Raw genomic sequence first — 23,761 nt, 5'->3', positions numbered from 1 at the left:
CCACTTTACTATTGGATTATGCCAATCTTTTCTATTCATTTATCTTACCTGTCTGGCCACTTAGAACACTTGAGATGGCTATTGATGGAATTAACATCTCCGGACAGACTTTGACAGGCAGACCTGGGATCCTTTGTTTTTTTCTAATTTTTAGGTTACTGTGGGTCTCTCTTCAATTCAAAGAATTGCCTATAGCATTTCAGTCAGTGGTCACAGTTTAGTAGTGATGCGTCCAAGATGATAGTATTCTGTACTCAAGCGTGAGTCTTAGGAGGTCTCACATGAGAATGAAGATGGATCAAAGCAGTCCTTATGGGAAGACAGTCCAAAGCAATCCAGATAAAATGCATCATTGTGTGCTTGAGAATCTTAAAGTAATAATTCATTATCAGCACCCTGGTCTTCTGGCAGAAATGCCTAATGTACTCAGCATAAAAACTAATAATATTTGGTCCAGCTTTGAAGGCTGCCCTTATTTGTGAAAGGATTCTCCTGGGCCTGACATTCTCCAGAAAAGTTGCTAAGTCAAGCAACAGTACATTTTTTCCTTTGCTCCAACATAATTTTCACATGAATCCTCTTCAATACAGGTTGCCAACTTGGCCTGTTCCATATCCAACAATGAGGAAGGGGTGAAATTAGTCCGGATGGCAGCCACCCAGATTGACAGTCTGTGTCCCCAGGTAAGACTCATTTAATTTGTTTGAAAAGACCATCAGTGCCCTGATATTCAGGGGCCTCCACACTCCAACCCTGACATCACTCCTCTCCTTTGCTTTGCCCCATATCCTCTCTCTGCAAGACACTACCCATCATTCATGGGATGTTTCAAGCTCTACCTTTCCCAAAAAGCATTTCTAACTACTCCAGTCTCTTCAGAATAACTGTGGCAGTTATTGTCTTTTCCACTCATCTTGACTTTGTATTTGTTTTGGGTGGTTATTTAAACACTTTGCTTCAATAACTAAATTATAAGCTTGCACATGCAGTAAGCAAGAGTTATATTTCTGCCACATCTGTGCTAAGTAAATGGAACTTGCCCAGTGAATACTTTCTGATACCTGAGACTAACTACAGTATCTTAAAAAAAGAAGAACAAAGCAAACAAAAACCAACAGTAGTTGACAACCTATCTACTTTAGATTTCATGTTCTCAGTGCTCCTTTCTGAACACTGAGAACCCACTCGTTTGTAGAAGCTACAGGGCTCAATGGCTTCAACATGGTCTTTGTCCTACTTGTTCTTTTCTTTGAAGAGTGTGGTCATCCTGTCCCTGGATTGTTTCTAATAAATAGGTCATCAATGCTGCTCTCACACTGGCTGCCCGGCCACAAAGCAAAGTTGCTCAGGATAACATGGATGTCTTCAAGGACCAGTGGGAGAAGCAGGTCCGAGTCCTGACCGAGGCCGTGGATGACATCACCTCGGTGGATGATTTCCTCTCTGTCTCAGGTAATCACAGCAAACAGGCCCTTTACAAGGCAGCTGGAGGAGGATAACAAGATGAGATAAGGAATACCCTGCAAATGTCCTGGTTCTGCATTTCAAGTGCTCTCCTTGGCCCTTCCAGCTTTCAATCACCTTTGCAAATGTGATTATAACACCCTCTTGAAAATTCTTTTTTGGCATGTGTATTATTTCAAGGTACTGAGTCATGGCATAAGGGGAAAAACTTTCTGATAAAAATGTCTGAAACCTGAACAGATTATATAAGGAGCTTTAGATTTTCTGGTTTTTTTTTTTTTTTTTTTTTTTTTTGGAGTTTTTTAAGCAGGATGGCCTTTTGATTCATCTACATCACACACACACACACACACACACACACACAAAGGTATGGGATATGGATAAAATAAAGTATTACCTACTCCACATGGGTTTATGTCTGAAAATAGGCAGACAGCTATTCTAATTTAGGTATGTTAAGTGGGTCAATTTACAATAAGCATGAAGTTTCCCTGGTCTGTGCTAAGCCAGGTAGAACTACCAGCCACAGAATGAACCCATTAGAAGGCACTTGGGAGCTATTGAGGCTTTGAGCATTTGTCTATGAGGTTGAATAAGAAACTGAGTAAATGAAAATAGAGCTAGTCATCATTTAAAATTGTAACTTTCTTCTTTTAATATTTTTTTTTGAGCTTTAAGAGAACGTTTACAAATCAAGTCAGTCTGACACAGATAAGCTTATATACACCTTACTCCATACTCCCACTTACTCTTCCCCTAATGAGTCAGCCCTTCCAGTCTCTCCTTTCGTGACAATTTTGCCAGTTTCTAACCTTCTCTACCCTCCCATCTCCCCTCAAGACAGGAGATGCCAACACAGTGATACAAGTAGCTCACTCTTCATCAGCATCTCTCTCCTACCCATTGTCCAGTCCCTTCCATGTCTGATGAGTTGTCTTTGGGAATGGTTCCTGTCCTGGGCCAACAGAAGGTTTGGGGACCTTGACCGCTGGGATTCCTCTAGTCTCAGTCAGACCATTAAGTCTGGTCTTTTTATGAGAATTTGGGGTCTGCATCCCGCTGTTCTCCTGCTCCCTCAGGGGTTCTCCGTTGTGCTCCCTGTCAGGGCAGTCATCGATTGTGGCCGGGCACCAACTAGTTCTTCTGGTCTCAGGATGATGTAAGTCTCTGGTTCCTGGGGCCCTTTATATATCTTGGGCACATAGTTACCGTGTAACCTTGGTGTTCTTCATTCTCCTTTGATCCAGGTGGGTTGACACCGATGGGTGCATCTTAGATGGCCGCTTATTAGCATTTAAGACCCCAGACGCCGCATTTCAAAGTGGGATGCAGAATGTTTTCATAATAGAATTATTTTGCCAATTGACTTAGAAGTCCCCTTAAGCCATAGTCCCCAAACCCCCACCCTTGCTCTGCTGACCTTTGAAGCATTCAGTTTATCCCGGAAACTTCTTTGCTTTTGGTCCAGTCCAGTTGAGCTGACCTTCTCTGTATTGAGTATTGTCCTTCCCTTCACCTAAAGTAGTTCTTATCTACTAAGTAATCAGTAAATAACCCTCTCCCACCCTCCCTCCCTCCCCTCCTCATAACCACAAAAGTATGTGTTCTTCTCAGTTTATACTATTTCTCAAGATCTTATAATAGTGGTCTTATACAATATTTGTCCTTTTGCCTCTGATTAATTTTGCTCAGCATGCCTTCCAGGTTCCTCCATGTTATGAAATGTTTCACAGGTTCGTCACTGTTCTTTATCGATGCGTAGTATTCCATTGTGTGAATATACCACAATTTATTTACCCATTCATCCGTTGATGGACACCTTGGTTGCTTCCAGCTTTTTGCTATTGTAAACAGAGCTGCAATAAACATGGGTGTGCACATATCTGTTCATGTGAAGGCTCTTATTTCTCTAGGGTATATTCCGAGGAGTGGGATTTCCGGGTTGTATGGTAGTTCTATTTCTAACTTTTTAAGAAAATGCCAGATAGATTTCCAAAGTGGTTGTACCATTTTACATTCCCACCAGCAGTGTAAAAGAGTTCCAGTCTCTCCGCAGCCTCTCCAACATTTATTATTTTGTGTTTTTTGGATTAATGCCAGCCTTGTTGGAGTGAGATGGAATCTCATCGTAGTTTTAATTTGCATTTCTCTAATGGCTAATGTTCGAGAGCATTTTCTCATGTATCTGTTAGCTGCCTGAATATCTTCTTTAGTGAAGTGTGTGTTCATATCCTTTGCCCACTTCTTGATTGGGTTGTTTGTCTTTTTGTGGTTGAGTTTTAACAGAATCATATAGATTTTAGAGATCAGGCGCTGGTCGGAGATGTCATAGCTGAAAATTCTTTCCCAGTCTGTAGGTGGTCTTTTTACTCTTTTGGTGAAGTCTTTAGATGAGCATAGGTGTTTGATTTTTAGGAGCTCCCAGTTATCTGGTTTCTCTTCATCATTTTTGGTAATGTTTTGTATTCTGTTTATGCCTTGTATTAGGGCTCCTAGAGTTGTCCCTATTTTTTCTTCCATGATCTTTATTGTTTTAGTCTTTATGTCTAGGTCTTTGATCCACTTGGAGTTAGTTTTTGTGCTTGGTGTGAGGTATGGGTCCTGTTTCATTTTTTTGCAAATGGATATCCAGTTATGCCAGTACCATTTGTTAAAAAGCCTATCTTTTTCCCAATTAACTGACACTGGGCCTCTGTCAAATATCAGCTGCTCATATATGGACGGATTTATATCTGGGTTCTCAATTCTGTTCCATTGGTCTATGTGCCTGTTGTACCAGTACCAGGCTGTTTTGACTACTGTGGCTGTAAAATAGGTTCTAAAATCAGGTAGAGTGAGGCCTCCCACTTTCTTCTTCTTTTTCAGTAATGCTTTACTTATCCGAGGCTTCTTTCCCTTCCATATGAAGTTGGTGATTTGTTTCTCCATCACATTAAAAAAATGTCATTGGAATTTGGATCGGAAGTGCATTGTTTGTGTAGATGGCTTTTGGTAGAATAGACATTTTTACTATGGTAAGTCTTCCTATCCATGAGCAAGGTATGTTTTTCCACTTAAGTAGGTCCTTTTTAGTTTCTTGTAGTAGTACTTTGTAGTTTTCTTTGTATAGGTCTTTTACATGTTTGGTAAGATTTATGCCTAAGTATTTTATCTTCTTGGGGGCTACTGTGAATGGTATTGATTTGGTTATTTCTTCTTCGATGTTCTTTTTGTTGATGTAGAGGAATCCAAGTGATTTTTGTATGTTTATCTTATAACCTGAGACTCTGCCAAACTCTTCTATTAGTTTCAGTAGTTTTCTGGAGGATTCCTTAGGGTTTTCTGTGTATAAGATCATGTCATCTGCAAATAGAGATAATTTTACTACCTCCTTGCCAATCCGGATGCCCTTTATTTCTTTGTCCAGCCTAAATGCTCTGGCTAGGACCTCTAGCACAATGTCGAATAAGAGTGGTGATAAAGGGCATCCTTGTCTGGTTCCTGTTCTCAAGGGAAATGCTTTCAGGCTCTCTCCATTTAGAGTGTTGTTGGCCGTTGGCTTTGTATAGATGCCTTTTATTATGTTGAGGAATTTTCCTTCAATTCCTTTTTGCTGAGAGTTTTTATCATAAATGGGTGTTGGACTTTGTCAAATGCCTTTTCTGCATCAATTGATAAGATCATGTGGTTTTTGTCTTTTGTTTTATTTATATGGTGGATTACATTAATGGTTTTTCTAATATTAAACCCAGCCTTGCATACCTGGTATAAATCCTGCTTGGTCGTGGTGGCTTATTTTTTTGATATGTTGTTGAATTCTATTGGCTAGAATTTTGTTGAGGCTTTTTGCATCTATGTTCATGAGGGATCTAGGTCTGTAATTTTTTTTTTTGTGATGTCTTTGCCTGGTTTTGGTATCAGGGATATGATGGCTTCATAGAATGAGTTAGGCAGTACTCCGTCATTTTCTATGCTTTGAAATACCTTTAGTAGTAGTGGTGTTAACTCTTCTCTGAAAGTCTGGTAGAACTCTGCAGTAAAGCCATCCAGGCCAGGGCTTTTTTTTGTTGGGAGTTTTTTGATTACTGTTTCAATCTCTTCTTTTGTTATGGGTCTATTTAATTGTTCTACTTCTGATTGTGTTAGTTTAGGTAGGTAGTGTTTTTCTAGGAATTCATCCGTTTCTTCTAAGTTTGCAAATTTGTTAGAGTACAATTTTTCATAATAATCTGATATGATTCTTTTAATTTCAGTTGGGTCTGTTGTGATGTGGCCCATCTCGTTTCTTATTCAGGTTATTTGTTTCCTTTCCTGTATTTCTTTAGTCATTCTGGCCAATGGTTTATCAATTTTGTTAATTTTTTCAAAGAACCAGCTTTTGGCTTTGTTAATTCTTTCAATTGTTTTTCTGTTCTCTAATTCATTTAGTTCAGCTCTAATTTTTATTATTTGTTTTCTTCTGGTGCCTGATGGATTCTTTTGTTGCTCACTTTCTATTTGTTCAAGTTGTAGGGACAGTTCTCTGATTTTGGCTCTTTCTTCTCTTTGTATGTGTGCATTTATCGATATAAATTGGCCTCTGAGCACTGCTTTTGCTGTGTCCCAGAGGTTTTGATAGGAAGTATTTTCGTTCTCGTTGCATTCTATGAATTTCTTTATTCCCTCCTTAATGTCTTCTATACCACAGTCTTTTTTCAGCAGGGTATTGTTCAGTTTCCAAGTGTTTGATTTCTTTTCCCTAATTTTTCTGTTATTGATTTCCGCTTTTATGGCCTTGTGGTCTGAGAAGATGCTTTGTAATATTCCGATGTTTTGGATTCTGCAAGGGTTTGTTTTATGACCTAATATGTGGTCTATTCTAGAGAATGTCCCATGTGTGCAAGAAAAAAAAGTATACTTTGGAGCAGTTGGGTGGAGAGTTCTGTATAAGTCAGTGAGGTCAAGTTGGTTGATTGTAGTAGTTAGGTCTTCCACGTCTCTGCTGAGCTTCTTACTGGATGTCCTGTCCTTCTCCGAAAGTGATGTGTTGAAGTCTCTTACTATAATTATGGAGGTGTCTATCTCACTTTTCAGTTCTGTTAAAATTTGTTTTATGTATCTTGCAGCCCTGTCATTGGGTGCATAAATATTTAATATGGTTATATCTTCCTGGTCAATTGTCCCTTTTATCATTATGTAGTGTCCTTCTTTATCCTTTGTGATGGATTTAACTTTAAAGTCCACTTTGTCAGAAATTAATATTGCTACTTCTGCTCTTTTTTGCTCATTGTTTGCTTGATATAATTTTTTCCATCCTTTGAGTTTTAGTTTGTTTGTGTCTCTAAGTGTAAGGTGTGTCTCTTGTACGCAGCATATAGATGGGTCATGTTTCTTTATCCAGTCTGAGAATCTCTGTCTCTTTATTGGTGCATTTAGTCCATTTACATTCAGCGTAATTATAGATAAGCATGTGTTTTTTTTTTTTTTTTTAATGTGTTTAGTGCTGTCATTTTGATGCCTTTTTATGTGTGTTGTTGACAATTTCATTTTTCCACTTACTTTTTTGTGCTGAGACATTTTTCTTTGTAACTTGTGTATTCCTCATTTTCATACTATTTGACTTTATGTTTGCTGAGTCGTTACATTTTTCTTGGTTTTTATTTTGAGTTATGGAGTTGTTATACCTCTTTGTGGTTACCTTAATATTTATCCTTATTTTTCTAAGTAAAAACCTAACTTGTATTGTCCTGTACTGCCTTGTATCCCTCTCCATATGGCAGTTCTATGCCACCTGTATTTAGTCCCTCTTTTTGATTATTGTCATCTTTTACATGTTGACTTCAACGATTCCCTGTTTTGAGCACTTTTTTTTTTTTAATTAACTTTGATTTGTTTTTGTGATTTCCCTATTTGAGTTGATATCAGGATGCTCTGTTCTGTAAACTTGTGTTGTGCTGGTATCTGATATTACTGGTTTTCTGACCAAACAATTTCCTTTAGTATTTCTTGTAGCATTGGTTTGGTTTTTGCAAATTCTCTAAGCTTGTGTTTATCTGTAAATGTCTTAATTTCACCTTCATATTTCAGAGGGAGTTTTGCGGGATATATGATCCTTGGCTGGCAGTTTTTTTCCTCCAGTGCTCTGTATATGTCATCCCATTCCCTTCTTGCCTGCATGGTTTCTGCTGAGTAGTCTGAACTTATTGATTCTCCATTGTAGGAGACCTTTCTTTTATCCCTGGCTGCTTTTAAAATTTTCTCTTTATCTTTGGTTTTGGCAAGTTTGATGATAATATGTCTTGGTGATTTTCTTTTTGGATCAATCTTAAATGGGGTTCGATGAGCATCTTGGATAGATATCCTTTCATCTTTCATGATGTCAGGGAAGTTTTCTGCCAACAGATCTTCAACTATTCTCTCTGTGTTATCTGTTGTCCCTCCCTGTTCTGGGACTCCAATCACACGCAAGTTATTCTTCTTGATAGAGTCCCACATGATTCTTAGGTTTTCTTCATTTTTTTTATTCTTTTATCAGATTTTTTTTTTTTTTCCAGCTATATTGGTGTTAATTCCCTGGTCCTCCAGATTTCCCACTCTGCATTCTGACTGCTCGAGTCTGCTCCTCTGACTTCCTATTGCATTGTCTAATTCTGTAATTTTATTGTTAATCTTTTGGATTTCTGAATGCTGTCTTTCTATGGATTCTTGCAACTTATTAATTTTTCCACTATGTTCTTGAATAATCTTTCTGAGTTCTTCAACTGCTTTATCAGTGTGTTCCTTGGCTTTTTCTGTAGATTGCCTTATTTCATTTCTGAGGTCATCTCTGATGTCTTGAAGCATTCTGTAAATTAATTTTTTATGTTCTGTATCTGGCAATTCCAGGATTGTATCTTCATTTGGGAAAGATTTTGATTCTTTAGTTTGGGGAGTTGTAGAAGCAGTCATGGTCTGCTTCTTTATGTGGTTTGATATCGACTGCTGTCTCCTAGCCATCACTAAGATATTGTAGTGATTTATTGTATATTTGCTCACTGAGTCTTATCTTGTTTTGGTTTCTTTCAATATACGTAGACGAGCTACCAGATTGCACTGTTTTAAGTGTTGTAGCTCTTGACTCACTTATGTCCTGTTACCAGCTGGTTTGGGCTGTTACCCGATATATAAGCCTGAGTCCATTCACTATTCTTAAGTAGAATCTGATTTTGGGTCATCAGGTGTGTGATGCACACTGTCACCTATCCACCTCGAGAAGTAGTGGTGATAGTTGTGTGCACCAGATTCTAGTAGCAGTTGGGGTTCACACTCCGGGGGGGCGGGCAGGATGCTGACAGGCTTCCCCGAAGTGTCAGTAATGTAGGTGTGTCTCTGTTCCTAAAGTCCCTTGTGGGTGGGCTCTGCAGCTGTACCTTAGGCCCCCAATGCAAGTACCTCTACAGATTGGTAGGTGTCACCCTCCTTAGACCCCTAAGGCAGGAGGCTAGGTGGTCTGGGGTTAGCTTCAGCCCTCAGTTCCCTGTTGTGGGTCAGTTGTGGCTCTGTTGAATACGCAGAGATATCAGACCTGGGAAACTTGTTTTTCCAGTAAATCCGCTAAAAAAAAAAAATGCAGTCAGATCCCTATCAGAAATGCCTTTGCATTGTAATAGCTACCTTGTTCCCTGTAGGGATGAAAGCCCAAGACTGTGAATCACATATGCTTGGCTGGAGCTGGTTCTGTGTTTTTAGTCCAATTAGGGAAGGATTTTTGGTCCCTGGTTTTTTTGTAGTTGCTTCTCTCAGGCCAGGAAAATGGGTTAGGAAAAGACAAAAACAAAACGAAAGAAAGAAAAATCGCAGAGCAGTTTACTCTCTGGCTTAGGAAATTCCAATGTTAATGAAGCCACCTGGGAAGGGGAGGGGAGGGTTCAGATAAATAGAAGAGAGTAGCACCCGGGAATATAGACAAAGTTACTTATCTTGGTGGCGGATGAATGTTTTATCTGATGTTCCCGAGGGGCACGTCGTTGACTGTGTGCACTGGCTGGGTAAAGATTGCCCCCAAGGGTCAGGCCCGTGTCCCGTGCTTGTGCTGTCTCAGAAGCTGCGGTTAGTTCCCCCGCTCCCAGTCCAAAGCCCAGCACCAAGGTTCCCCGGCAGGGACGCCACACTCCTGGCTCCAAAACCAGTCACTGCTTCCTGGTGACTCCTCCTCCTCTCAGCCGTGTGGCTGTGCTGCCTGCATGCACTGGCTGGGCTTCTCCTGAGGTCAGTTCAGGGGGTTAGGGCTGTGCCCCGTGTTTGCGCTGTCTCAGGATGCCGTGCTCAGCTCTCCTGCGCCCAGTCCGAAGCCTGGCGCCAAGGTTTCCTGACTGGGACGCTGGCTCCTGGCTCCGAAAACAGTTGCTGCTTCCCCGTGGTTGTTCGTTCTCAGTCTCTGTCACTCAGGTCAACTCTTTAAATCTGTGTTTGTTGGTCAGGGTTCGTAGATTGTCATGAATGTGATTGATTCACTTGTTTTTCCGAGTCTTTGTTGCAAGAGGTATTCGAGGTAGCGTCTACCTAGTCAGCCATCTTGGCTCCGCCTCGTAACTTTCTCCTTTATGAATTAAGCGAGTTGGAGGAAGCTTGTGAATTTGGAAAGCCATAGAGTTCATTTGGTCTTTAACACTTATCAACACTGTTTCAAGATTGGGCTACTGGCAAATGGGCCTTTTTTCAAACCTATTTGACCAATCATATCTGGCTAATTCACCTTGAAGAGCAATGAATGGGGAGGAGTGGGGAGAAGGTCACTGGCAACTTCAGCCTCCTCTGTGAAACATTAAAACAACCAAATCACCCCTGAAATTCAAATTGCTCAGATGTCGATTCTACCCACAGGTGTGTGGAATACACAGGGCAACCGACCAACTCTGTCAACACTTCCCTGACCACAACCTGCTGGGTTCTCTTCTTGGAAGACAGGTCTGTGAGGGAGGGATCACATCACTGCTGGTGGGAACCAGGGAGACAGGACATCTGACTGTGGCTGTGCCTAATCTGATTTCTGGGGAGAGGCTATAGGCTTTGGAAAGTTTTCCTAGGTGCAGTCTTTCCTGTCTGGGGAAATAGATGGTGGATTTCTACCAGGGCTTGTTTTTGAGGTTTGTCTGACAGCAGAGTATCTGTAGATCTGAAGGATAATCAAAAAAGCCAAACTGCAACAATGGAGAGCAAGACAAGGCAGGTGGGAAAAACGAGCTCATATATGCTTGGAGTCTGCCAGTTTCCTGCTTTCTGCTATTTGCTTTAATGCTCATCCAAATTCTGTAAAATAGGTGTTAGTGTTCTTAGTCTTCCTTTGAGAAAACTAAGTCTTTGAGAGTCTAGGTAACTGGGCAGAGATGGTATTAAAATCCAGATCATCCTCTTTTCAGAAGCTATATGGTTTCTTAATAAGTCAAGAGGAAAGTAAAATTTTCTTTGGCGTTTTCTGCTTTCATTTCAGTCCTTTTCCCTACACCTCAGTATTGTCATTCCAATCTCTAATCCCTTTTGGAAACCTGTGTTCTTTTTCATTCCCAAAGTGATTTATTTCCTATGAATTGTCAAAGCATCTATTCATTTTAATATACCCATATCTAGGAATTGACTGATAAAGAACTCAATGTGTTACCCGGCCTGGAATTTTTGCTTTGCCAGCAGCTGAGTCACTCCAGGCTAAAGGATACTGAAAGGGATGTATCTTTAACAAGTGCTGAGAAGTTGTTTCAATGGGCATGATGGGGATTTGGGCGGTGGGCAATGAAGGTGGTTGTTGTTGGTGGTGCCATGGAGTCGATTCCTACCCATGGTGACCCCATGTAAGCAGAGTAGAGCTGCTGCATAGGGTTTTCAAGGTTGTGAACTTTTAGCAGCAGAGTCCCAGGCCTGTCTTGCGAGGTGCCTCTGGGTCAGTTTGAACCACCAACCTTTCAACTAGTTGTGGGGCGTTTCACCATTTGCATCACCCAAGGACTCCTGACAAGGGAGAGGTGGCCACCAATGTTAAGCTCCTTTCTGGTATCTAGTACATTTTTGCCAGGATGACTAAGGAGCCCTGAGTAAGGAGACGGATCCTTCCCCAGCCAGCCTCACATCCAGTATTTCACTCAACAATCCTGACAGCCCTTGGAAATCTTCCTCTGCTGCCCATTCTATGGACAAATGAGTAGAAATTACCCACAGGCTACATTTTTCAGGGAGGAATTATTTCAGAACTTAAAGACTTTTGCAATTTATTCTTTTCTTTAAATGCATATACAAAAATTTCTGAGGGTGGGGAGAAGCCAGGTGAGGAGTTCTTATCTCAGCCTTTTTCAATAGTGCAAAGCTGCTCTTAATTTTCTTCCCCCCAGGCCTGCCTCTTCGCCCCCTTCTCTCCCTGCCATTCCTTTGTGCATCTCATTATTACTAGTAACAAGAAAAGGCTTTGGCTGCTGCTGATAACACTGTACAGTCCAGCCGCAATGGTACAAGTGCTGTGGCATGCCATGACAGGAAAAAGAACAGGCACTGTCAGAGAGCCAGGTTTGGCAGGGCATGCCGGAGCATGCTTTTGGAGCTGACAATCGAAGGTGAGAGGCACCTTTCCACAGACCGACTTGACAAATAATGACACAGCCCACTCAGTCCTGCTGGTAGGCTATGGACACAGCCCAATAGTTGGGGAAACTACTTCCTGCCTCTTCTCTGAGCTGGAGCCAAAACATTTGCACCAGTAAATTACAAGTTTGGCCCAGGAGTTATTTCGGAATGACATTAATGACATTTTATGTATTGGTTTCTTCCTAGGGGAATCTCTATCCTGGCAGGAAACTCTATTTAAATAACAGAAAAGGAAGTCTTTGTTTTTAAAGAACTATAATGTTTTTTCATGCTACCTGAACTTGTGTGTCTGAATGTTTAATTCCTCCATATGAAATGCAGCAAGGTTGGGCTGCAATGATGCTAACTTAAAGGAGCAAAACCAATTTTCAGATGTAACTGGGCTCATAAACAAACCAAAACTGAGATACCTCTGTTAGAGCATCTAAACTTTTCCCATTGGTCAAAAACTACAGTCTTTAATAGTGTTTTAAAATGTGCTGCTTGGGATTAACCACGTGACAGTTTAATTCTTGGGTTTGACTCACAAAATAGCAGGAATCTGAGATCTGAGAAAGCTATTAACTCAATCTCATAATGTCCAAAGTTTTTTGTTGTTGTTTTTGCCTTTTTTCACTCCAGTATCTTCAAATTGTTTACTTTTCAAATTCACACAGTGAACTTTATTCTAGAATTTGTAAAAACCTAGCTTTGAGGCTTATAGTGATCAAGTCTTTGGTCGTCAGTGATTTTTATAACAAAGTTGCGTGCTTTCTGAAATAGCCAGGTTGCAAAAAAGTCAAGGAAGTTTATCACAAAAGATGTTGTAGTCAAGTGTTTTATAAAATGTTCAAATACCATGTTTTGTATCCGGGCGTGACATCCAAAGTGCCTGACTGGTTTCTCCCAGCAGTGGAGACATCTCTGTAATACACATGTCTTTTATTATTACTGTCACCTCTGTATGGAAACCCTGGTGGTATAGTGGTTAAGTGCGATGGCTGGTAACCAAAAGGTCGGCAGTTCAAATCCACCAGGTGCTCCTTGGAAATTCCATGGGGCAGTTCTACTCTGTCCTATAGGGTTGCTATGAGTCACAATCGACTGGACGGCAGCGGGTTTGGTCACGTCTGCTTTTCAAGTGGAAACAGCATTCCTTTACCTACTTTCTTTATGATTCCTTTCTCCTGAAAAGACCTTAGGATAAAAATATACAATTGATCATTCCTTTTCAATGGTCATGTTCATTCAGAATACCTTTGATTGCTGCATTCAAGACACTCTCAGAAACGCAAATAGGAATCAAGTACGGATTCTGGCTTTAAATAATTCACTGCCCTTCTTGAAATACACTAGACCAGATTGCTTCCCAACCTGTGGGCCTCAGACCTCACAGCGCTAGGAGTGGGGGGGAGTAATGATTGCAAGGGGTCCAGCACTCCCTATACACACTAAGCAGGGCCATTTGATCAAATGAATAATGTGCCTACATGAAGAAATAAGCCCTTTTTTCAAATGAATTGCTGTTGCTTGGATTAATAAAATACACATCTATTTAAAAGCATTACTGAATCATAATGGCTTTTAACATTATATATGCTATACATCAGTATAACTACTCTCAGGAGAGAGTTGTGGTTCAGTTTTCCTTAGTAAGCTAACCTCTTATCGAAGGAGTGAAGGAGCCCTGGTGGCATAGTGGTTAAAGCGATTGACTGCTAATCTAAAGGTCAGTGGTTTGAAACCACCTGTGGCTTCACAGGAAGCAAGATGTGACAGTCAGCTTCCATAGAGATTCACAATCTTGGAAACCCTATAGGGTCACTGTGAGTTGGAACTGACTCAAGGACAGGGGATTTGGTTTTGGTTTTCTTATGGAAGAAGATTAGGCAATATTGAGTAAAATATCTTAATATTTCTAAAAAAAAAAGGTAATTCAGGAAAAATTGCTAGTAAATTGTAACACTAGCTAAATTAATCAATACTTCATTCATCTAAAATAAGTAACCTAGTTAACCATTTAACGAATTAGTTGATGCTTTGATTAAATTCAATGGTTTTGGTATCACGGATTTTCAGCCTATGCTGGCCTCCTTCAGGTAGGTGTAGTTATATCTATAATAATATATATATTTTTTGATGCTTATGTAATTAAATTAGTTTCACAGTCCCAGCTTGGGAAACAGTTTGGAAGGGGAAAAAAAAAAAAAATCATTCCATTTTAAAATATTGGGTCATGAGTAGACTTCTGGGAATTGAAAAGAAAAATATTAACTCCAGAGGGAATAGTAGCTAATATAATCGACAGACCTCTCACTGTTTTTCATTCAACTCCAAAACTCTGTTTTTAAACCATGCACAGGAAAGAAGTAACTGCCTATTCTTATACTATTATGCTAAAAAAAAAAATAGTTCAAGAAAATGGCAGCCATATGCATGTTTTTGACATGAAGCCCCTCTCAAGGTCTCCCTTAAGCAGTCAGGGCACTTTTTAATTGTCTTGAGGAACCCAGCAGGACAGTAAAAGATACTTATTTGAATCAAACTTTTGCATTTAAAATCTTGTACCAAGTTTCCTTTGAGTAAACCTTTGTTCTCCGATGTTCTTTTAGATGGGTTTGCATGACACACCCCAAGATCTCATAAAGGGGATAGTTTTTGGAAATCCTTTAATCAAAATCTCTTAAATCTGTATTTTTGCAACTGTGGTATTTTTTGTTTGTTTGTTTATTTCATTTAAGAAAATATTGGGATTCAGAAAGTACTTCCTATTTGTGAATTTAAGAAATTTTAATATTAAAATTTAAACATTGTATTTATTTTACCATTCTAATTTATGTTTGAAATTAAAGAACCAGCTTGGATAAAATATAAGGGTTTCAGTAAGGAAATCATATTGTACTAGGTCAAAACAAATATTCCGTTATAAAAAATAAGTCATACTTTGCAACTCTCTACTAAATGCCCTATAAGAACAAATATTCCATATGAGTTCTTGGTTTAATGAAAGTAAATTTGTAGTGTAGACTGATATTTGCTGGGTACCTTCCCATTTCTCCTTCTTTAAACCCTAGTTGAAGTTCATTTGATTCCAACTCATGGTGACCCCACGTGTGTCAGAGTGAAACTGTGCTTGCTCCATAGGATTTTCAATGGCTGATTTTTCAGAAATAGATCACCAGGGCTGTTCTTCCAAGGAGCCTATTCTGGGTGGACTCAAACCTCCAACCTTTTGGTTAGCAGCCAAGAGTGTTAACCATTTGCACCATCTAGGGACTCCATCTCTTTTTCTGTTGGATCTTTAAAATCAGAGCTAGCCTTAGAAACTTCCTAAGCAGATAGTAATCTATTTTAATCCTTTATTGATTACTCATTGAATTTTGCAGTGATTGTTTTTAACAGATTAAACTTTTTTCCATTTATCTACTTAAAGCATATGTGCACTTGTGTTTGTGTGTGTGTGGGTCTGTATTTTCATCTTCCTTTCTTCTTTCAGTGCAGCATTAAACTTTTTTTGTTTTTTTCTTCTGTGCTTTAAGTGAAAGTTTACAGTTCATGTTACTTTCTCGTACAAAAAAGTATATACACACTGCTGTGGAAACCCTGGTGGCGTAGTGGTTAAGTGCTACAGCTGCTAACCAAAGGGTCGGCAGTTTGAACCCGCCAGGTGCTCCTTGGAAACTCTATGGGGCAATTCTACTCTGTCCTATAGGGTCGCTATGAGTCAGAATCAACTTGACGGCACTGGGTTTGGTTTTTGGGTTTGGATATGACTCTAGTTGCTCTCCTTGTAATGTGACGGTTCACTCCTCCTTTCCACCCCAGATTTCCCACGTCCATTCAACAAGCTCCTCTTCCTTTCTGCCTTCTCATCTCCCTTCCGGGCAGGAGCTGCCCATTTAGTCTCATGTCATCTACTTGAGCTAAGAAGCACACTCTTCACGAGTATCATTTTATGTCTTATAGTCCAGTCTAATCTTGGAAGAGTCAGCTTCAGAAATGGTGTTACTTTAGGGCTAACAGAGAGTCCAGGGGACATGTCTTCCGGGGTCCCTGCAGTCTCAGTTGGACCATTAAGTCTGGTCTTTTTACTAGAATTTGAGTTCTGCACCCCACCACATTTCTCTTGCTCTGTCAGGGGCTCTCTGTTGTGTTCCCTGTCAGGGTGGTCATTGGTGGTAGCTGAGTGCCATCCAGTTCTTCTGGTCTCAGGCTGACGGAGTCTCTGGTTTATGGGGACCTTTCTGCCTCTTGGGTTCATATTTATCTTGTGTCTTTGGTGTTCTTTATTCTCCTTTGCTCCAGGTGGGTTGGGACCAATTGATGCATCTTAGGTGGCCGCTTGATAGCTTTTAAGACCCCAGACACCACTCACCAAAATGGGATGCAGAATATTTCCTTAATAAACTTTGTTATGCCAATTGACCTAGATGTCCCCTGAAATCATGGTGGCCAGACCCCTGCCCCTGCTACTCTGTCCCTAGAAGTGTTTGGTTGTATTCAGGAAACTTCTTAGCTTGGTTTAGTCCAGTTGTGCTGACCTCCCCTGTATTATGTGTTGTCCTTCCCTTAACCTAAGATAATTCTTGTCTACTATCTAGCTAGTGAATATCCCTGTCCCTCCCTTCTCACCCTTGGAACCATCAAAGAATGTTTTCTTCTGTGTTTAAACCTTTTCCTGAGTTCTTATAACTGTGGTCTCATACAGTAGTTGTCCTTTTGTGACTGACTAATTTCACTCAGCATAATGTCTTCCAGATTCATCCACGTTATGAGATGTTTCACAGATTTACTGTTGTTCTTTATCATTGCATAGTATTCCATTGTGTGAATAGACCATAATTTGTTTATTCATCTGTCCATTGATGGGCACCTAGGTCGTGTCCATTTTTTCCTATTGTGAGCAGTGCTGCAATGAACATGGGTGTGCATATATCTATTCGTGTGAGGGCTCTTATTTCTCTCAGTTTTATTCCAAGGTGTGGGATTGCTGGATCCTATGGTACTTCTATTTCTAGCTTTTGAAGGAAGTGCCAAATTGATTTCCAAAGTGGTTCTACCATTTCACATTCCCACCAGCAGTGCATAAGTGTTCCAGTCTCTCCACAACGTCTCCAAAATTTATTAGTTTGTGTTTTTTGCATTAATCCAAAAAAGAGGTGAGATGGTATCTCATTGTAGTTTTGATTGGCATCTCTCTAATGGCTAATGATTGTGAGCATTTCCTCATATATCTGTTAGCTGCCTGAATATCTTCTTTGGTGAAGTGCCTGTTCATATCCTCTGTCCATTTTTTAATCGGGTTCCTTATCTTTTTGTTGTTGAGGTTTTACAGTATCTTGTAGATTTTAGAGATTAGACTCTGATTGGACTTGTCATAGCCAACAAAATTTTCCCAGTCTTTTAGGCTGTCTTTTTACTCTTTTGATGAAGTCTTTGGATAAGCTTAAGTGTTTGATTTTTAGGAGCTCCCAGTTATCTAGCTTCTCTTCTAGTATTTATGCATTGTTGGTAATGTTTTGTATACTGTTTATGCCATGTGTTAGGGCACCTAGTATTGTCCCTATTTTTTATTCCATGATCTTTATCATTTTAAATTTTATATTTAGGTCTTTGATAAATTTTGATTTAGTTTTTTGTGCATGGTGTAAGGTATGGGTCTTGTTTCATTTTTTTTTTTTTTTTTTTGCAGATGGATATCCAGTTATGTTAGCACTATTTGTTGAAGAGACAGTCTTTTCCTCATTTAATGGACTTTGGGCCTTGGTCAAATATCAGCTGCTCATAGGTGGATGAATTTACGTCTGTATTCTCAATTTTGTTCCACTGGTCTATGTATCTGTTGTTGTACCAATACCAAGCTATTTTGACTACTGTGATGGTATAATAGGTTCTAAAATCAGGTAGTGTGAGGCCCACACTTTATTTTTCTTCTTCAGTGATGTTTTACTTATCTGGGGCCTCTTCCCTTTCTATATGAAGTTGGTTTTTTGTTTCTCCATCTCATTAAAAAGTCATTGGAATTTGGATCTGGATTGCATTGTATCTATAGATAGCTTTTGGTAGGATAGACATTTTTACAATGTTAAATCTTCCTATCCATGAGCAATGTATATTTTTTCCACTTCTGTAGGTCTCTTGATTTCTTGCAGTCATGTCTTGTAGTTTTATTTGTATAGGTCTTTTATGTCTCTGGTTAGATTTATTACTAAGTATTTTATCTTCTTGGGAGCTGTTGTAAATGGTATTGACTTGGTGATTTCCTCTGAAGTTCTCTTTGTTGGTATAGTGGAATCCAACTGATTTTTGTATGTTTATCTTGTATCCTGATACTTTGCTGAAACTTCTATTAGTTCCAGTAGTTTTCTTGAGAATTCTTTGTAATTTCCTGTGTACATGATCATATCATCTGCAAATAGAGATACTTTTACTTCTTCCTTACCAATTTTGAATTCCCTTTATTTCTTTTCTAGCCTAATTGCTCTGACTAGGACCTCCAGAACAATGTCAAATAAGAGTGGTGGTAAAGGGCATCTTTATCTGATTCCCACTCTCCAGGGGAATGCTTTCAGACTTTCTCCTTTTAGGATGATGTAGGCTTGTTGGTTTTGTATAAAAGCCTTTTATTATGCTGAGGAATTTCCCTTCTATTCCTATTTTGCTGAGAGTTTTTATCATGAATGGGTGTTGGACCTTGTCAAATGCCTATTCTGCATCAATTGATGAGATCATGTGGTTCTTGTCTTTTGTTTTATTTATGTAATGGATTACACGGATTGTTTTTACAAAGTTGAACCATCCCTGCATACCTGATATGAATCCCACTTAGTCATGGTGATTTTTTTTTTTTTTTTTTGATATGTTGTTGAATTCTATTAGCTAGAATTTTGTTAAGGATTTTTGTGTCTATGTTCATGAGGGTTATTTGTCTGTAATTTTCTTTTTTGTGGTGTCTTTTACCTGGTTTTGGTAACCAAGTTATGCTGGCTCCATTGAATGAGCTGGGGAGTATTCCATCATTTTCTATGCTCTGAAATATCTTTAGTAGTAGTAGTGTTAACTCTTCTCCGAATGTTTGGTAGAATTCTCCGGTGAAACCATCAGGGCCAGAGATTTTTTTTGGTTGAGATATTTTTAATTACCTTTTCAGTCTCTTCTTTTGTTATGGGTTTATTTAGTTGTTTTACTTCTGTTTGTGTTAGTTTAGCTAGGTAGAGCGTTTCTAGAAATTTGTCCATTCGGGTTTTCGAATTTGTTAGAGTACAATTTTTCATAATATTCTGTTATGACTCTTTTAATTTCAGTTGGGTGTGTTACAATATCACCCATCTCATTTCTTGTTTGGGTTATTTGCTTCCTCTCCTGTTTTTCTTTTGTCAGTTTGGCCAGTGGTTTATGGATTTTGTTGATCTTTTCACAGAACTAGATTTGGTCTTGTTAATTTTCAATTGTTTTTCTATTTCATCTAATTCTGCTCTAATTTTTAATATTTGCTTTCTTCTGGTGCCCAAGGGCTTCTTTTGCTGCTCTCTTTGTATTTATTTAGGTTGTACAGTTAATATTTTTATTTTGGCCCTTTCTTCTTTTTGGATGTGTGCATTTATTGCAATAAATTGACCTCTGAGCACTGCGTTTGCTGTGTTTCAAAGGTTCTGTTAGAATGTGTTTTCATTCTTATTTGATTCTGTGAATTTGTTTGTTCCATCCTTAATTTCTTCTATAACCCTGTAGTTTTTCAGCAAGGTGTTGTTGTTTCTATGTGTTTGATTTTTTTTCCTTGCTTTTTATGTTATCGATTTCTACTTTTATGGCTTTGTGGTCAGAAAAGATAGTTTGTAGTTTTTCGATGCTTTGGATTCTGTTAAGGCTTGCTTTATGGCCTGTCTTAGTTATCTAGTACTGCTATAACAGAAATACCACAAGTGGATGGCTTTAACAAAAAGAAATGTATTTCCTCACAATAAAGTAGGCTAAAAGTCCAAATTCAAGGTGTCAGCTCCAGAGGAAGCCATGCTCTCTCTGTCAGCCTTCTCATCAATCTTCCCCTGGACTAGGAGCTCCTCTGTGCAGGGACTCTGAGTCCACAGGACTTGCTCTGCTGCCAGCACTGCTTTCTTGGTGGTATGAGGATCTCCTGTCTCTCTGCTTGCTTCTTTCTTTTTTATCTCAAGAGATTGCCTCAAAACTCAATCCAATCTTGTAGATTGAGTCCTGCCTCACTAACACAACTGCCACCCATGCTCCTTCATTAATGTCATAGAGGCAGGATTTACTACATATAGGAAAATCACACAATACTGGGAATCGTGCCCCAGCCCAATTGATACACATATTTTTTGGGGGGGGCATAATTCAATCCATGACATAACCTAATATTTGGTCTATTCTGGAGAAGCCCATGTATATTGGAAAAGAAAATATAGTTGCTGCAGTTGGGTGGCATGTACTGTATATGTCTATGAGATCAAGTTTGTTGATTGTGGCATATAGATCTTCCATGTCTTTATTGAGCTTCTTTCTGGATGTTCTGTCCTTCACTGAAAGTGGTGTGTTGAGCTGTCTATTTATCTTTTCAATGCTGTTAGAGTTTGTTTTATGTATTGAGGAGCCCTATCATTGGGTGCATAAATATTTATTATGATTATGTCCTCCAGGTGTTTTCACCCTCTAATCACTATATAGTGTCCTTCCTTATCCTTTGTAGTGGATTTTACTTTAAAGTCTATTTTGTCAGAAATTAATATTGCCACTCCTGCTCTTTTTTGATTGTTGTTTGCTTAAAATAAATTTTTTTCCATCCTTTGAATTTTAGTTTGTGCCTTTAAGTCTAAGGTATATCTCTTGTAGGCAGCATATAGATGTATTGTGTTTTTTTTAATCTATTCTGCCACTCTCTGCCTCCTTATTGGTGCATTTATTTAGTTAATTTACTTTCAGCATAATTATTGATAGATATGCATTTAGTGCTGTCATTTTGATGTTTTTTTTTTTGTGTGTGTTGTTAACAGTTCCTTTTTTCACTTAATTTTCTGTGCTGAGACATTCTTCTTTATGTATTTTCTTTTCATTGTCGTTGATTTTGTATTCAATGAGTCTTTACGTTTTTCTAGTTTTTTATTTTGATGTGTAGAGTTGTTAGTTTCCTTTGTGGTTACCTTAATATTTACCCCTATTTTTCTAAGTTTAAACCAATCTTTTATATCTTTATATCACCTTGATTTCCTCGCCATACGAAAGTTCTACACTTTATTTCGTCCCTCTTTTTTGTTTTAATGTTGTCATCTTTTACACATTAATGTCTCTGTTTCCCTATTTTCAGTCTCTTAGCTTTGATTTGTTTGCGACTTCCCTATTTAGGTTGATATCTGGTTGTTCTGTCCTGTGTTCTAGTCTTGAGTTGTTAACTGATGTTATTGATTTTCTAACTGGAGGACTCCCTTTAGTATTTCTTGTAATTTTGGTTTGGCTTTTACAAATTCCCTAAACTTCTGCTTATCTGGAAATGTCCTAATTTCACCATCATATTTGAGAGGCAGTTTCGCTGGATATAAAATCCTTGGCTCTCAAGTTATTTTCCTTTAAGGCTTTATATATGCCATCCCATTGCCTTCTTGCCTTCATGGTTTCTGCCGAGTAGTCTGAGCTTGTTCTTATTTACTCTCCTTTGTAGATGACTTTTCGTTTATCCCTAGCTGCTCTTAAAATTCTCTCTTTATCTTGGTTTTGGCAAGTTTGCTTATAATATGTCTTGGTGACTTTCTCCTGGGATCTGTGTTGTGTGGGGTTCAATGAGCATCTTGGATAGACATCTTCTCATCTTTCACTATATCAGGGAAGTTTTCTACCAACAAATCTTCAAGAATTCTCTCTGTATTTTCTGTTATCTCCTACTCTTCTGGTACTCTAATCATTCGTAGGTTATTTATCTTGATAGAGTCCCTACGTAATTCTTAGGATTTCTTTATTTTTAAAAATTCATTTATCTGGTTTTTCCTAAAATATGTTGGTGTCAAGTGCTTTATCTTCAATCTCACTAATTCTGACTTCTGTTGCCTCAATTCTGCTCGTCTGACTTTCTATTGAGTTGTCTAATTCTGAAATTGTATTGTTAATCTTTTGGATTTCTGTTTGCTGTCTCTTTATGGATTCTTGCAGCCTGTTAAATTTGTCATCATTCTCTTGCATAACCTTCTTTAGTTCCTTTGTTGCTTTGACTGTGTGTTCCTTGGCTTGTCCTGCGTTTTGCCTGATCTCCTTCCTGATCCCTTGAAGAGCTCTGTATATTAATCTTTTGAATTCTACCACTAATAATTCCAGGAAGTTCTCTTCCTCCAGAAGATTTTGTGATCCTTTGTTTTGGGAGCTTTCTGAAGCCATCATGGTCTGCCTCTTTATGTGATTTGATTGATTGTTGTCTTTGAGCCATCAATAAGTTGTTATATTTATTTATTTCATGTTTGCTTATTGTGTCCTAGCTTCTTGTTTTGTTTTGTTTTGATATGCCCAAATAAGCTACTTTTGTGAGCTAGTTTGATTACTGGTGACTTTGAAGTTCTAATGTCCTGTCCCTAGGTGGTTAGAGCTGTTATTAGGTATGTGAGCCTAGGAGACCATACTTACCTTATATGAATTCAGCTCAAGTGTCCAGGTAGTTGGTCACCAAGTGTGTGGTGTAGACTCTCACCTGCGATCCTAGATGGGCGGGGGTGCTTGGCATAGACACAGGTATCTGGCTGCAGGAGGGGTCATGTGATGAGCAAGGCAGGGGGCTGACAGTTGCCCCTGAGTGTCTGAGAGGAAAGCATGTCCTTGTTTGCTAGAGGGCATAGGTGGTTGGGTTTTGCAACTGGACTATGGGCATCCAGTGCTGTTGGCTGTAAGGACTGGGAGGCACCACTTATTCTTAGACCCTTGTCATGGGTGGCTAGGTAGCATGGGTGGAGCTAACATTTTTCAGGCCCCTGATGTGGAAAGATGAGGACCCTGCTTAACGGGCAGTGCAGTGTCAAATGTCATGAACTTGCCACTCCACTACATAGCTGGTACAGTTCAAATTAGTCTTCAGGTGTATACCCTGTAGTACTGTGTTAATAAGGGCCTATGTTGTTGAAATGGGCCCACACAGGGTTATGCAAGGGTGAAAGGCTTTCAAAGTACATGGACCCCTTATTCCTGTGCCTAGGCAAAGGAGCTGTGCCTGCCCTGAGTTCCTGGCTTAAGGAAGCTGGCAGATTATTTTTTTCCTGTTTGTTAATTTTTTCCTTCTCCAAAGCCAAGAGAATGGCTCAGGGTGCATGACAGGTCCAATTTCTGGCCCAGGGGAAGCGACAATCACTGAAGCCGACCTGGACCCTGTGCAGAGCAGGGAGGGCAGGTAAATGGGAGAGAAGTTCTTCCCAAAGGGAGTGTTTTTTTTTTTTTTTTTTTTTTATAATAACTTTTATTAAGCTTCAAGTGAACGTTTACAAATCCAATCAGTCTGTCACATATAAGTTTACATACATCTCACTCCCTACTCCCACTTACTCTCCCCGTCTTGAGTCAGCCCTTTCAGTCTCTCCTTTCTTGACAATTTTGCCGGCTTCCCTCTCTCTCTATCCTCCCATCCCCCCTCCAGGCAAGAGTTGCCAACACAATCTCAAGTGTCCACCTGATATAATTAGCTCACTCTTCATCAGCATCTCTCTCCCACCCGCTGACCAGTCCCTTTCATTTCTGAAGAGTTGTCTTCGGGGATGGTTCCTGTCCTGTG

General features: G+C 39.3%; 1 protein-coding gene across 1 annotated transcript in view; it reads left to right on the top strand.

The window, feature by feature from the left end:
- CTNNA2 (catenin alpha 2) overlaps positions 1-23,761 on the top strand; it is a 1,322,153-nt gene that overhangs the window by 1,167,272 nt on the left and 131,120 nt on the right. The window contains exons 10-11 of the mRNA XM_049856958.1: positions 591-683; positions 1,296-1,452. Of these exons, the coding sequence (XP_049712915.1) occupies positions 591-683; positions 1,296-1,452 (250 nt within the window). The remainder of the gene's footprint in view (positions 1-590; positions 684-1,295; positions 1,453-23,761) is intronic.

Source organism: Elephas maximus, chromosome 17 (genome assembly GCF_024166365.1).
Source record: "Elephas maximus indicus isolate mEleMax1 chromosome 17, mEleMax1 primary haplotype, whole genome shotgun sequence".
Lineage (NCBI taxonomy): Eukaryota > Metazoa > Chordata > Mammalia > Proboscidea > Elephantidae > Elephas > Elephas maximus.
Note: the sequence above shows the minus strand (reverse complement) of the source record. Positions and strands in the feature narration are given on the sequence as shown.